Source organism: Rhyacophila brunnea, unplaced genomic scaffold, assembly GCF_057557595.1.
Source record: "Rhyacophila brunnea isolate RB1 unplaced genomic scaffold, BYU_Rbru_1.0 scaffold_3, whole genome shotgun sequence".
Taxonomy (NCBI): domain Eukaryota; kingdom Metazoa; phylum Arthropoda; class Insecta; order Trichoptera; family Rhyacophilidae; genus Rhyacophila; species Rhyacophila brunnea.
Window position 1 is genome coordinate 14,172,557 of NW_028232965.1, and position 16,210 is coordinate 14,188,766.

Below are 16,210 nucleotides of genomic sequence, written 5' to 3' on the forward strand. Positions count from 1 at the left end.
ACGAAACAGAACATGACCAAACAGAACAGTGACAAAACAGAACAACGATAAATAAAACTATGACCTTTCAGGAAAAATATAAATTTAATATTGAAATTGTCCTATCTCTATTATATTGATAGATTTTTAATAGCACAGATTTTCAATACGCCATAATAAATCAAATTATATGCCTAAATTCTGCATTCCTAATCGCTAGAAAGCCAGGTAAGCTTAGAATATATCATCTTAATCAATATAATATGTTCAAAATGATCGGGTCACTAGGTACAACGAAATAATGACCTAACCTAACCTTACCTAACTTAATATTAGAGTATTTCTAATTCTGTAAGGGTATGAATGCAATTTTGAAGGGTTATTTTGAGTGCTTTTAAGTTATTATGTAAGGGAAATCATACCTTTTTAGAATAAGAAATATTCAAATATTATGTTTGAACGTAGCTTACTCAAAAATAACTAAAATGGACTTGGTCCACTATGCTTGTGAAACACTCATATAAGTCTCTGAGGCTCTTCGAAATTATGTATTTTTATTAAATAATAAAATAAAAGGTTATATTGATTACCTATCTACGTGTTTACCTTATCAACAAATAAACGTTTGTCAAAAATTTCTTCATTGATTAAAGATGCATTGTGTGGCTTACGTCAAAATGTTCTCTTCAAAAATTTTATACTTATGTAAAATATAGTGCCATGTACGAGCACGTGTCTTGATAACATCGAACTAATAAAAATGTTAAAATTATCGTTTTTGTGCATCTTTTTATTCGATGTAAAACCGTGGAGTCTGACATAGGCAATGCTCAATTAAATTGAAGAATTTTTATATGTGAGGTATATTATACTAATGCCTTCTTTTTTATAAACTGGAATGATAAAGCTACAAAATTCAATGTATGTGGATTTCAAAAACAAAATAATTAAATTTATCCTACACGATGTGACTAAAATCTTTAATCAAAAATGTTTGTACTTAATATGATTTGGAGCAAACCCCTCCAGAGAGAAAAGAAGAGCATACGGGGATAAGAAATAAGGGAGTAAAACGACTTGATTCTTTATAATATAACTGCTGTAGTAGATAACTAGTATAGCTGATATAGTAAATAATCTTATATTATGCAAAATGCATTCTAACGTACTTTTATTATATTCAATTATGATTAGATTGTGATAAGAGCAGAGTTTTTTTTTTCTAAAATTTCTCCTGATTGCCCTAGTTCGGTTTTATAGCAAGTCGCAAGTTACACGAGATGTGTACTGATGAGAGTTATTAAATTACTCCAGGATGCTTAACGGTTAACTCTTCTCGGAATCGTAATCTAGGCGAGTCTTAATTGCATACAATTGTCATTAATGCCAGACGATTCGGTTGGACTTAATATTTCAAATTAAATAAAAACGCTACGCAACGATATAACATTCCATAAGGTGAAACTGAACACAACTGCGACTATTTTAGGCAGCGAGATTTTAATTAACAAATTAAGAGGACATTGCGACACAATATAGGTTTATTAATACTTAACACTTCATAGTAACGTATTTGCTATTGTCTTTGCCAAATTTACTTTAGTATTTCGGTGCCTACTTACTTGAAGTAAGAAACACAGAAAGTACTCCACAATACCTAGTGTAGAGAAAAAATAGAATGTCGAATTTACGTTAAATCGAAGTAACGTCAAAATGCAATACATACATTATAAAAAATATAATAATCGTTCCGCTTTCTGAATTTTAAAATTTCGTCCGGTGAGTGATAATTATAAAAAAAATATTTTAATTGACATACAATGGTGAAAGTATGATAATTACACGATAAAAAGAACTTTTTATATACAACGTTTTTAAATTTCCTGTTGAATTATTATGCTCAATATGCTCAAACTTGTACTGATATGAAGAAAATAAAAAACAAACAAACAAAAATATAGAATACCTTGACATTTCATTTTGATTTCCATAGTAACGCACGTATATATTAATAATTTAGTTGCTACGACCACCCTCTCAGCAACCAATAATAGTCTTTTACTTTTTACGGATTTTCTGAAATTACTTTCCATACAGAACAGAATTAGCTGAAAATTAATTCAATTCTGCTTAAATATGGCTAAAAATATTGAAATAATGCATTGGCATCGTGTTCTGATAATATATTCTAAAATTTTTAAATGTCTAGCTAGTCGGGAAGTCAGTTAAAAATCGATTGCAAGATTTGTATTGGACAAACAACCATCGGACAAACAAGAATATGAGCTAATAAAAACGTTGTAATAAATGCGATAAATGGTGGATAAAGTATACGTACTCACATTATCGTGTTCTTTTTCTTTTGTTATTGTTGTTCCTATTGGCAATAAAAATCGACATGGCGTCTGCTTATATTTTACATGTCAATGTGAAAATAATAATACTAAGAATATAAAATACAGCTGATATTTCGTGTTTACGTATATTATCGTTATTCAAAAATAATTTTCTTTATCGGAAACAAACAGAAGACAATACAAACTTCTGATTTAAAATGGCCAAATTTTCAGGTTATCCGTCAAGTCCATATTTTGTTTTCCCTATTTGACAAAATTCATAATCTGTTTCTTTCTTATATAAACCTTTGACGATCTTGCCTGCGATCTATTTAAGGCTAACCCTTTCTAGGCTTTACAATATATATTTATCTACAGTGTTGTATTCGCTCTGACGTTAGGCCCGATATTATTAATATTGTTTTGAATGGATAAGTTTATATTATACCCATGCAGGAATACCTAAATCAAAAATCAATTCGTTTAAATGAATTAATAAAAATTAATGTATTTATGGTAATCATTTATGGTTTTCCATGAAGGAGATACAAAGGCTACAACATCAGAAAACACACAAAATCTTTAAGATACGTATTTTTCACAATTTGTAAAAATAAATGATTTTAAAAATCCCTATAAACTTAACTAACATTATATTTTTAGCTTCCACTGGCTATTTATCGTAGGTACAGGCAACATTTTTTCAAGCGGGGTTCCACCAAATATATTATCAGCGACGTACCTAAAACCATACGGCAGTACCTACCATATGCTCTTATAATTATAATATGAATCTAGTGATTGTAAATCAAAAATTTCCCACTGCAGTCAGCAGGACGCTGAAGTATTTCGCGACAAAAGATGGGACATGCAATCTAACATGTCAATAGAGGGGGATGAAATAAACAATAAATTATGATCGGGTCACGTGCGGCAAGTCACTCGCCACGTGTCACGTGGTACGGCACATGCGCACCGTAAACGCCTTTAATTCCATTGTTCCACTTATTCATTCGCAAAAGCCGGCATTTATTATGTCGTGCACTTTCTCTCGATCGCAGAAAGAACAAAGTCAGTGTTTGTAGTAAATAAAATAAAAACAGTGTGAAGGAGGTACTCATTCCATTTAATTTAATCATAATCATGGTCGGCTTTATCTGCTTCAAAGTGACATTGTCAACTGGTACAGAATGTACAATACATAGTATGTATACTAACAAATTTTAAAAGGCAAAATTATTTATTGATGATAAATGGATCAATAATTCAATAAAATTCTATGAAATACTCTGTTCAAAAATAAATCTCCATAGAAAATATTATTATAATCATTATTTATTTAGGTACTTAAGTACCATAAAGCGAATATTAATATTTCAATGATGGATAGTTGTGTAGTTATGAGAAATTCAGTAAATCATGATAAACTAGTAGGTTATTGTTTATTAATATGAACAATAATTTATAGATTATTTTAGTTAAATTCAGAGTTCAGAGTTTAATTTGGTATCGATGTAATTTGATCTAATTTTAAAGTATCGTGACTGTAATCGACTTTAAATAAAATTAATAGTCTGGACCGCTTCGTCTGACACAATTTTAAGTTTAATCAAGATATCCTGAGCTAGTTTCTCCGATCTCTTTGCCAAAAAATAGCAACCCTCGCCGTAAGATTTTGGAAATTCTGACATTAATATTATTATACATACTTGCGTTGTGGTAATTTACTGAATTAAAAACACAGGATATAGACAATATAATAATTGTTTTGTAAAAGTTTTGCGATGTCTTAGTATTCTTATTCACTATTTCTTATCATCAGCACAATAGACGTCTGGGTTGCATTTGTTAAGGTATATCACCCATTATTTCAAGCCTTCTTTCTTATAAGTAGTATATTTTTCTTATCAACCTAAACGTCTGAGAATATTATACTTAACATTAATAAAGTTTGTTTTATAATCAAACTAGCTTTTCAAATCAGTATCAACTAGGGAATCCAATCACGAGCCAAAATTTTGGTCCCGGGATTGGCATTTTTTCCATAGTTAATATAATTTTTTTATATATACAAATAACATTGATAAAATCGGTCAAAAATAAATCTAGTATAATTTATACTATTTAAGATGTATTGTTAAATATTATGTACGTTCAATCTTGGAAATACATAGGTTTAAAAGAGTAAATAATATTGTAATATAAAAAATAATGTGAATGTAAAACAGTTTTATTTATTTATGAAAAGATAACAAATAAAATACAATTTCAATTAAAATAAAAAATTACTTATTGTGTTGAAAAAAAATTAAGATTTAAGTTATTAAAACATTATTCTGAATAATATGGCCGAAGTAATCTCCAGAATAGCATTTTCTGGTAGTGTGCAATGGTTTACTTTCTATAAAAAGAAGACAGCTTAGATGTAAATGAAACGTTTAACTAAATGTTTCTTGATTTATTTATTCTATTTCTCAAATTCATTTGACGGATGTTACCTGCATCGTACATATTATCTGGAATTTTTAATGTGTGTTAAACTATTTACAAATCGTTATTACTGTGTTAAAAGTGCGAAGCATTGTTCTTTTCAATCTTTCTCATTTTTATTAATTTATGTGAAAAGATAAAATGAATTGGCAACTTACACATGGGTAATAAATCAAACTTCATTCAAACTCAGTTTATTTCTAATGTAGTTATTTGTTATTAAAAGTATATTTTCTGTTATATTTTCGTTTTTATTTTATTTACACAGACTATTAACAAGTTATTGTCCATACCATAATATATTATATTATTATATATTACATTCTAATAAACCCAGATTAAATATAAATAAATGTTTATTTGAAATTGATTCCGCCGTTCCATAACGAGGTTTTACAAAAGTTTAAATTCCTGAAAATTGAAAAATATTATACCTATCAAATGAATGGAATAAAATTATTCAATTGATAAATGAAATATATTCGTTCAAATAATGTAGGTACCTACTTGGGAAAATGATTGTCAATAAAAAATTAGGAAGTTATTCATGCAAGGATTTACTTAATTGATTTATCAAAATTATAATACTGCACAATAAGTCTTTAATAGATATAATCAAATATAATGTATTAAATATCATAAACCCTTTATCGCCCGCATAAACATTGTTAACCCTTATACTGAGCAAAATGAAATATAGACAACAATAAATCTATCATATTGTAATGTATTAAAGTAATAAAAATATTTAATTTTCAGCTATTTTTTTTTAAAGAGTCCGGACATAATCTTGAAAGAAAAACTCTTAATTGTAATATTATTTATTAGATCTCGACATTCATATTTTGAACCACAAAATTGAATTCATTATAGTACTTGTATTAAATCTCCCAATGGGGTTTGGGTCGAAATCCCGAAGGCCGAAATCCCGAATGCTGAAATCCCGAATGCCGAAATCCCGAACGCTGAAATCCCGAATGGCCGAAATCCCGAAGGCCTAAATCCCGAAAAATAAAAAAATACAAACAGTAATAATTCTCAACAATTACCAACTCGAAAGCAAAAAATACTACTTTTTATAAAAGAAAATGCAATAAAAAAAAAAAATATATATATATATATATATTTTGACAATTATTAATATCTTAGTTTCTGCTTTTTCACAAAAAATGGTTTTTTGTCTCTCCTGTAAAATTTGCGCAATTCAAAATAAGTATTATGATTGCGCAAATTTGTACAGGAGAGACAAAAACACATTTTTCTAAAAAGAGTGGTTTTTTGTCTCTCTCTTAAAATTTGCGCAATTCAAGATAAGTGTTAAGATTGGGCAATTATTACTGTTTGTATTTTTTTTATTTTTCGGGATTTCGTCCGGCACCCCACCCAATGATATTTGTTACAGTAAAATTTATATATTTGAAATTGCTCTACTGAAAAGTTGCTGTTATTGATTTGCATTCTTAGTATGTAGAGTGATAGAAATATTATTTATTACTATTCTGAAATTACTGTAGAGCAACAAATATTTTGCATGTATTTTTTTAATATTCATCACAGAATTTATTTTAAATATTTGGAAATATTTTGAATTATACAAATGTTTATATAAGTACATAATAGTATTACAATTAAATTACATTATTTGGACTGTGTGTCACACGTATTCTATGATCCGGTTATAAGCATAAATTAAAAATGTTAATTTTTTGCAATAAATAATTATCCCTTTTTTAAAAACTTATCGGCCGTAAATGAATCCATAAATCACCCCGACTATTTACTTAGTTTTACGAAGGCTTTAAATTAAATACTGCATAATACGCATTTTTTAAATCTTGGTTCCCCCAGTGAAATGGTTGTACTTCAAAAATCATTCAGCATAATAATTTCGAAAACTCAATTTACTACGATCAATTTAACCCTTTCAATAGACGCCACACGACAAAAAAAATGCATAAAAATTCCCATGCTTTTTTTAGTTGTACCAATTGAGCGAGCACAACACTCCAACCCTTTAACTGTCACAATTATTTGATTGGTTTTATTCAAGTTTTATTGGTTATTAATTGGCTTATTGGAATCTCTCTCGTATTATGCAGGTGTATCGAATTTCTCCGATTGATTTACAGCATTTTTACGACGTAGTGGTTATCTTAACCCTTTCGCTTGGACAGTTCATTTCATTTGCGAGATATAATATTAACGGCGACACTAAGATAATGATCGTAAATCATTTGATTACACTTTCAACTTTTACAGTCACGCCATGAGTCTAGAATTTATCCAACCATATTGGCTAAATCTGCCCATAAATAACAGGCCACGTCATTTTATTCGAATAATATTTAATAATACATTTTTATTTACAGTAAAGTACAAGCTTTTGTATACAAAGCTTAAGAGCGTACTTCAGTGAAACGGCAAAGAATTTTCAACAGTAGATTAGAGATTAGATGGTAGAGAGAAATTTCTCACTAGTCGCCAATTGGAGACCGACAGCGTGGTGTCGATTTGTTTTGTCATGGCGTCGGATGAAAATATTCTTAAATCGTGTAAAGATGACTAAAAAACTTTACGTATGTACTTAAAAAATAAAACATCTCAATGAATATACTGTTATTATTAGTAATATAACAATAAACATGACATTAAATGGACGAATGTTGGATTTTTATGACAAATTATATTTCGTTCGGCACGCGTCATTTGCACAATCAGCGCATCGCCTAGCCACGATCTTTTAGACCATGCCTGAACTGAAGTATAGCCTTAAAAACTAACACAAATATACTACCCACTGAAATAATGACATGGTTATCAAGAGGAACGCGGCAACCCTGATGTGTTCACGCTTCCTACAAAAACTATAGAACATATCCTTACCCAAATATTTTGCATGTCTCTTATCGGTGCTATTTTCACATGGTAATTAATAATTGATCACATAAATAACGTACTAAGCTTAATGAGCGCCCTCGTCCAAATATAATTATGTCCTTACAGATTATATAATTGTAATTTTTTGTGGGGTTCACTGAATAGGTCCGGGGGAAAGACAGTACAAATTTATCGATATTTAAATATTATATTAAACTAGGTATGCGTTTTCCAGAGATTTCAAAACTTTTAATGAGATTAAGCCACTGAACAATAAAACGCTTCTCAAAAACAATATTTCCAGGGCTATAGCCATCCATGCCACATAATGTGTATATACTGGCCATACGATATGGTAACAAAAAGGTTAAATGCCAATACATACTTCATGGGAGCTTTGGAATATTTTGCAATGTTTTTTTAATCGCACATTTTTTTCAAATTTCGCAGTTTGCGTTTTTTCTTATGAAGGGTTTGTTCTTGCACTTAATTACTGTATAAAATTTATGAATTCGATTAGTTTAATTACGATAGTATATTATATTCTTCGTTAATTTTTAATATTCGCATATAAAAAATATCATCAACTACTTTAAAAACTAAGGAATTAGATACATTGACTTCACTCAATGACGTAATGTATTTCCTATAGCTGCAGCTCCATCTTGTTTCCCGTCAAACGTGTGCCGGATGTTAGTAGCGCCACGTGCGCTGGGCGTACTGAACTAACATATTATTTTGCCGCCTCTTAGCTTAGTACCACATGCTTTGTTTTGAATATTTTATTTGGAACATGAATAATATGGTAAAACTTTTCCTTGGCTGAAAATCACGACCACTCAATGTACAATACTGCTAAATGAATTTGGAGAAAAAATAATGATATGAAATTTAAATTCATAATCAATTAATCATAAGTCATAAATTATTAAAACAATAATAAAAATTAAGATTTTACGGCACCTTAAATGGGCTCTGAATGGGATGTCGAATGTCAACTGATAATATATTGAAAGCAGTATGCTTTGTTATCACCTGAAGAAAACACCAATTAAACCATACGAATTTATCATTATTACCTTGCATCAGAGCATTGAATAGAGATTTCCATGAATTATTAAAATTTTCGTATATGCTGCGGCGCCTCCAGTACTTAATCACTGCGCCCCATTGCGCCCGTGCCCATACTTGTAAAACCTCTGCTTTACGATTTGATATGTTTTATAATTACTACATAGGTATCGAAACATCTTCGCATCATAGCGGAACAATGCATAGTCAATTTTTCAATTAAGTAACACTTAGCATTCCCATCTGCCAACATAATACATCGTAGTCATTGTTTAATTCGCAAAAATGAATTGTGTCACTCGAAATTAATGCGACATCAATGAGAAAGTATACATGGGTGAGTGATGACTCCATGATATGCATTTTTACATAATCGAGTCAACATATTTTGTAATAATAAAAGTTACGAAAAAAATTTAATACTGATTTTTTAAGTATTCAAAAATATATTTGCTGCGTAAAGCCTCAATTACATTGAGCTTCTTTACGAGCTGTTTATTGGCGAATTTAAAAGCGGGCGATTCAGCTACTGCGATTTGATGATTACACACAAAACTTTCCATTCGCTGAGAAGCCACAAGCCAGCGACTATTTTGACAGAACTTAGTTCGTTTTTTTACCGGGAGGTTGGTACTGCGCTCTACTGCGCAGACGCAGTAGGCCCACACGCCGGCGTGTAGCGTGTAAAGTTGACCGGCTTTCAACTTTTCTCGGTAGAGTGTTTACAGCCTGCTTATTAGCTTATTCGATGATTACACTGGGCGACTTTACAGGCAGATTGTAAATTCGCCAATAAACAGCTCGTAAAGAAGCTCAATGTAATTGAGGCTTAAGATAAAACTTACTAAACTAAATTTTAATGATTATAAACATTATCATAAAATAATATGTGATATTATGATGTTGGATACTATTTTATAAGGCTTGTCTACCATTTTTTACTTTTTAATGTTTTTAGATACCCATAAATTGATTCATAATTAAAACACTTAAACATGTAAATTAAGTATCAATAAATTGTAGCAAACTGTAAAATTGGTATTTTCCCGCTAGATACGTCTAGTAGGTAGGTATCTAGGAGTGCCTAACTCTGTACCTGAGAGCTATATGAAGACAACATAAATATTAGCTACCTACCTATATTATATATTTAGTTGGGATTGGTGCATTAAAAAGAATTTGTACGGCGTATACTTTTAAAAATTCAGGCTATAAGTAGGTAGTCTATAGTATGTCCAAAAATAATAGCTGCATTCTAGATGACTCCGGAACAACTTTAATTGATTCAATTAATACCAATGAAACTATGCGCAATGCAATTTACATGCACCTACATTGTAAGAACAAGTAATATTGTAATTTAACGCAAATTTTCCACGAACCAATAAACGAGCATTAACTAAACCAGTGCTTCCCAACCGTTTCCAAGTCAGGACACATTTCAATTAAAATAATTGTAAAATATTCGCGACACAATGAAGAATACGAACTTAACTTTTTTCAAACTCTTATTTTTACATGTGCATAATATGTATCAGAGTAAATGATTATTTTTTTACTAAAGGTTTATTTATATCATCATAATATGGTAATTTATATAAAAAAAACATTTAAAATGTTTTTATACAAATTTATGTTTCTAAAAAGTTTTAACACAACTTTTTCCAGCTTAAATAATACAATTTTATTTATTTACGTATATATATTATGTTACCTTGGTCTGCAGTAGGCATCAAATAAGACTACAAAAGACAGGACTGTAAGGTTGAGATTTTATGTGAACAACAAAATCTGGTGGCAAAGTCTAACCATGCTATGGACATAACTATGTGTCAATTCAATATTACATGTTGTTTATACTTTAAAACAAGCCACCATAGCGACCATCCACCAATGCATCCGAACATACGAGTATTATTCCTATTGTAATTTCTTTAAATGAAACGAACCACGCGATGTTCAGACGTTACTGCAGAAATACCCAGATGCTTACCGGTTGGGAAGCTGTCTACTAGAGTACCTACTAGACAACTATAAACATCGAGTAGTAAAAATGTTAATAAAACTCAACCCTTGGATGATGGCCGTTAAATGTTTGAATTTATTTATTATTAAGTAGGTACATTAAATAAACATTACAAATGATATTAAGTGTCCCTGTGTTTTTATGAACTCAATTTAAAATGGATCCCATTCATCAATATTTTTATACAATTTATTTTTGACAGGCCAATGCAAACTTTAATGTGACACGATTTGATAGCTTCCTTAACTCATTAAATCACGATAGTTTTGTATCAATTTATTCGATAACCAGTAAGTATATTATTATAGTGATACATTCTACAAGACATTGTCACAGGTTTAACTAAAAATTGTCTGTGATTGATGCATTCTTCATTGCGCATGTTGTTGACAAAATACGTCACCAAATATAATAGATTATACCACGACATTTTATAAATATTATATAAATTCCTACATCATCATCATCATCAGCCGGGGTCAATCCACTGCTGGATGAAGGCCTCCCCAAGCTTTCTCCAACTCTCTCGGTCCTGTGTCGTTCGCTGCCACGTATTTCCGCCGAACTTTACCAGTTCGTCAATCCAGCGGCTTTTAGGGCGACCCTGTGGCCGTTTCGTACCCCTTGGGTACCGGTATTGACGGCATTTGTCCAGCGGCCGTCCTTTCGGCGAGCAATGTGTCCCGCCCATCTCCATTTCAGCTGTTTGGCAACGTCTATTACATCGCGTACTCTTGTCTGCTTCCTAACCCATTCGTTCCTTTTACGGTCCTTTCGCGTGATGCCCAACATGCACCTCTCCATGCCTCGCTGTGTGACTCTTAGCCTTTGGACATCTCTCGTGTTGAGGGTCCACGTCTCGCAGCCATACGTGAGCACGGGTAGCACACATTGGTTGAAAACCTTACGCTTAAGACATAATGGTAGGTCACTCTTGAAGATAATATTCAGACGTCCGAAAGCACTCCATCCCAGCTTTGTTCTTCGAGCAATTTCATCGTGCATGCTTCCGTCTATGGACACCTGCTGTCCGAGATATACGTAGCTGCTGACTTGCTTGAGTTGGGTGCCAGAAATACAGATAATCGCAGGGTCCGAAAAACAGTTCCTCATCACTTTTGTCTTTGAGACATTTATCTTTAGACCGACCGTTTGACTGACATCCGCGAGTTCTTGCATTCTACCTTGGAGGTCTTTCGGGTCTTGTTCCTACATATTATGTTTAAAATAGGTGAATATATAATTATTAGTGTCCTCGTGCGACCATGGCCACAGTCTTTGCGGCCACCGATGTTTGTTATTTAATAATATTATGTAACCGTACTATTCAATGCGCATTTGGAATTTTCGGCCAGCCGTGTTTCAAGTGCGCGATGAGCGCGACTTCATAATATTAAATTATGAATATCGGTGGCCCCAACGACTTGGTCGTGGCCGCATCAGCACACGCGTGGTGTAGCCGTTTTTATGAGTATACCTACTATTTAGAGCAGGGGTAGTCAACCTGGGCCCTACCGCCCACTAGAAGGCGTTCCAGTTTTCATGGTGGGCGGTAGGGGTTTTAAAAAGATTTTCATTATGATTATTTTCTTTATAAATCACCATCACTGTGGAACCAGTGGGCGGTTAGAAAATTTTACTACTAACAGATATACAAAAGTGGGCGGTAGGTATAAAAAGGTTGACTATCCTTGAATTAGAGCATGGCCCCCACATTCCGAAGCCGGACCCCAGGCTAGGAACTTTGGCGGGCCCCCTACGTTTCGCTAAGGTTACAGGCAGTGTGACCATCTACTGTTGCATATTCCAAATGGTGTTCGAATTAAAGTTAAGGGTATTTTTAGCGATTATTTTGTATTTTAAATACACCCACTTTTGTGTTGTTATGCACAATTATGGACATTTCGAATATCGACAATAATCAAAAATTGTATCGCACAAGCACATATTATTAAATATTAGTGAGCTTGAAGTTAAACAGCGCCGCACGCGACATTTTTTTACTATTAGTGCAATTTTGTGATGTGTGTTTATCTCACTTGGCTGGTCGATCTGCCACGCATAAGTCCGGCTACCAGGCTAGAGCCCTGGCAGCCCCCCCCCCTTGTCGAAAAAATAAAGTGATTTAAGCGCTAAATTGAATTCATTAAGTTGAATCAAAATTATAAATATTGCAATCTAATGCTTTTAGTATGATACGGAACTAATGTTCTGGCTCTGAGCTAGATACAATACGGCTGACGCATATTGCGTAGCAAAACGCACATGAAGTATATTTTTCATGTTAATAATCCTAGGAAATCACATTATAAACTAATATAAATATACCACACATGAAGAGCAATAATTTTGACATAAAAGAATACATAGTCGGAGAGGTACCGAGCGAGAGATAGCAATGTAATAGATTTCATGAAAGTGTAGTTAGGAACAGCGACTGTAACATAACCACAATTCCTGCGCACTAGAAGAAATTACACATGCTTAATAATATGTTAAACGTTAAATTGACCCACCACAATTAATTTTGTAGCAGCGTTATGGTTTATTAGCACAACAAAAACGAAATATGTACTTATTTAAATAGTTGGTAGCATAAAATGTGATTACCTACCGTTTTTATTTATTCGTTATTTCAAATTAAACGTTTATTATTTCGTTTTAAATGGGTTTTACAATGAACACTTGATAACCAAACAAAAACTACTATTCATGGAAACGTGTGTACCTGTATCTTTCAAAATTATCGTATTATGTTGATTCCATTTTATTGTATGTGTAGTAAAGGAAATTTCTTGAAACTTTTCAATATTTTGCTTTTCAATTAACCTTACTTTTTAGTTGAATGTAATGGATGATTGTTTATTATTTTTCAATATAACATTTTATTGGCATAGGTGCGGGATTCGACATGATAAAATCGAAAAACGACCATGCATTTAATTGCGCAACTGGCGTTATTATTAACTCAATCATTCGCAGCGTCATCTCATCAATAAAATTGTTTTATTCAATATTATTAATATCAATTACGATTATATTGTTTTGACCCGTCCGCCATTGGCCGTGACGTCACTGCGAATTCAAACCTCTAGATTGACTGGAAAAAAACAAATCAGGTTAATTCGATCAGTGGCAGAGTCAATCGCCAATAATTCCAATGTTGGATCGGCAAAAGCGCATTGGCAATTGTTTTGAATTGACCTTACGACCTCTTGAATACCGACATGGAGTCCGGCGTTCATGCACCATCTCCAACTATGTAATTTCTCTCCGGTAGTACCCCTACTTAAAACCAAAGTATAGGTAAGCCTTAATGTATGATAATAATAATGAATATAAATACATCAACCATTATACATTCTTCTTCTAATACTATATTATAGATTTATGATTTTCATGTGACAATATATCGTCTATCAATATTTTCGTCTAATAATGAATACCTAAATGTTTCTAATTATTCGATAAATGTATTATGTAATCATCAATCAAAAATTAAAATTAATGTACTTAATTATATTATTCTATCGTGTTTTTTTTTCAGAGCTCGAAATGGTCGGAGCGCACTGGAGCACAGCTCCGGTTCACGGATTCCCCGAGATTATTGCAAAAATTAATTTGACCACAAAACACTTATTTTATGAAATATAAGTACAATTAAATGAATATGTTAATATTTTCGTAAAATTATCAAGCGTTCCGGTTCGTAAGATTTTCAATTTCGCGCGCTGGTTTTTTTAAATATTTTTTTATGATAAATCTTGTCCCTTCGCCGACTGGGGAGTCTAACATGTATAATAAAGGTTGACTTTACCTATACGCATTATTGACTACCTAGTTGTAAGTATTTATATTAGCAGAGCTACTTACTCAATACCTACTATCATCTAACTTCTTCTACATATTAATCGGAACATGGCACTCACCCAGAAAGATTATAGAAACAATTTAATAATAAACAAGTACCGATGTTTCACAGCTTTATTGAAATATTAGTTTAATATATTAAAGATAAGGGATTCGACTCACCTATCAGCAAATCCGGAGAACATGTGAGCTGGGAAAGGAGGCAGTGAAGGCCGGGGAGGCAAAGGCATCGATCCTGGTGACGGAGGACGACTTCCACTTCCTAAAGTCCTGTAATCACAGAGAATCATATCTATTCAACATGTTATGATAATATTATACATTATAATATTATGTATACAGAAGAGGTACAATTAATCCTGGCACTCGTATGTTTTCGTAATCACACGAATTTTCTAGGCAATTCTCAGCATCATCGGCATGATCGGCGTGTGAAAGAATGTTTGAAAAGTTTAAGAAAATTAATTTACGTGTTTTTTCATACTACGTACCTATACCCACCGGATCCGAATATTACCAATATCTCATAATATATTTCCGACAACACCCGAATGCCCTAACCAAGGGTAGCTCTTGTAACAACGTAGCAGTGGCGAATACTCCATACTAGGCGATTATTTGAAGCCTACCTTCTTAAGAAAAATATTTTTTAATTGCATATTGACTTATTTATATAATCACTTGATTATATATTCTATAAAATACTTTATTTTGCCAACGAGAGATGCCGTATGTGTAGGAATGTATTACACAGATAATTACAAAACAATCTGCAAAGGTTTAAAAAAAATATACCACAGCGTGCCATCTATCTTGACGTAAATAAAGGTTGGATTATGTTTCAAATAATTCTCATTTTTTTTCATATGGACTTAACGTCACGTAGCCCCGCCCAGTCTATCGAATTGTATGAACTAAGGTAAGCTCAGATCGCAGAGCCTAAAACTAAATTATTAATAATTAGATAATTTTAAAAAAAAATCTATGGTTTTTAATCGAATATTAATAAATAATATAGACTGTTTTTAAAAATAAAAAGAACTTTTATCTAATGATTTTTGATGTGTATAAATATTTTGAAAAAATACATAGTTTAAACTGATCGCTTAATTATTTTATGTCGTCAGTGAGTTTTTGAAGTTTCATTAAATTAGTGTGTCGTTGTCATTAGTGTGTACCTATTCATTAGTAGTAATATCATATTATCTTCTTATTTCTCGTAAGTATACCTGACAAGTGTGTTCTTTTTATCAGATCTCCACAGCCTACCTCTTTCCAAAAGTTACCCTTCGCCACTGACACGTAGTAACTTGTGGTAACAATCCAACATATTTTAAAATAACAATTATATCTACTTCCGTCGTATCGTTGCACAAAAATATACAAGTACACTATAGGAAATATCGACATTAAATAGAATCTCACGACAAAGATTTAAAATATAAGTACCTATTTGATATCTGATCTAGGTAGGTACATTATTATTTATGTAGGTAAATTATAAATCTTACTATTGTGATATGTTTATTAGGTAGTTAATGCAATCTGCTATTTTTAATTA

The 16,210-nt window shown here is 31.9% G+C and overlaps 1 protein-coding gene across 1 annotated transcript in view; it reads right to left on the reverse strand.

The window, feature by feature from the left end:
- Positions 1-16,210, reverse strand: part of LOC147067920 (dorsal root ganglia homeobox protein-like) — a 157,114-nt gene that overhangs the window by 64,393 nt on the left and 76,511 nt on the right. Inside the window, exon 7 of the mRNA XM_085952531.1 lies at positions 14,812-14,919. Coding sequence (XP_085808657.1) covers positions 14,812-14,919 — 108 coding nt within the window. The remainder of the gene's footprint in view (positions 1-14,811; positions 14,920-16,210) is intronic.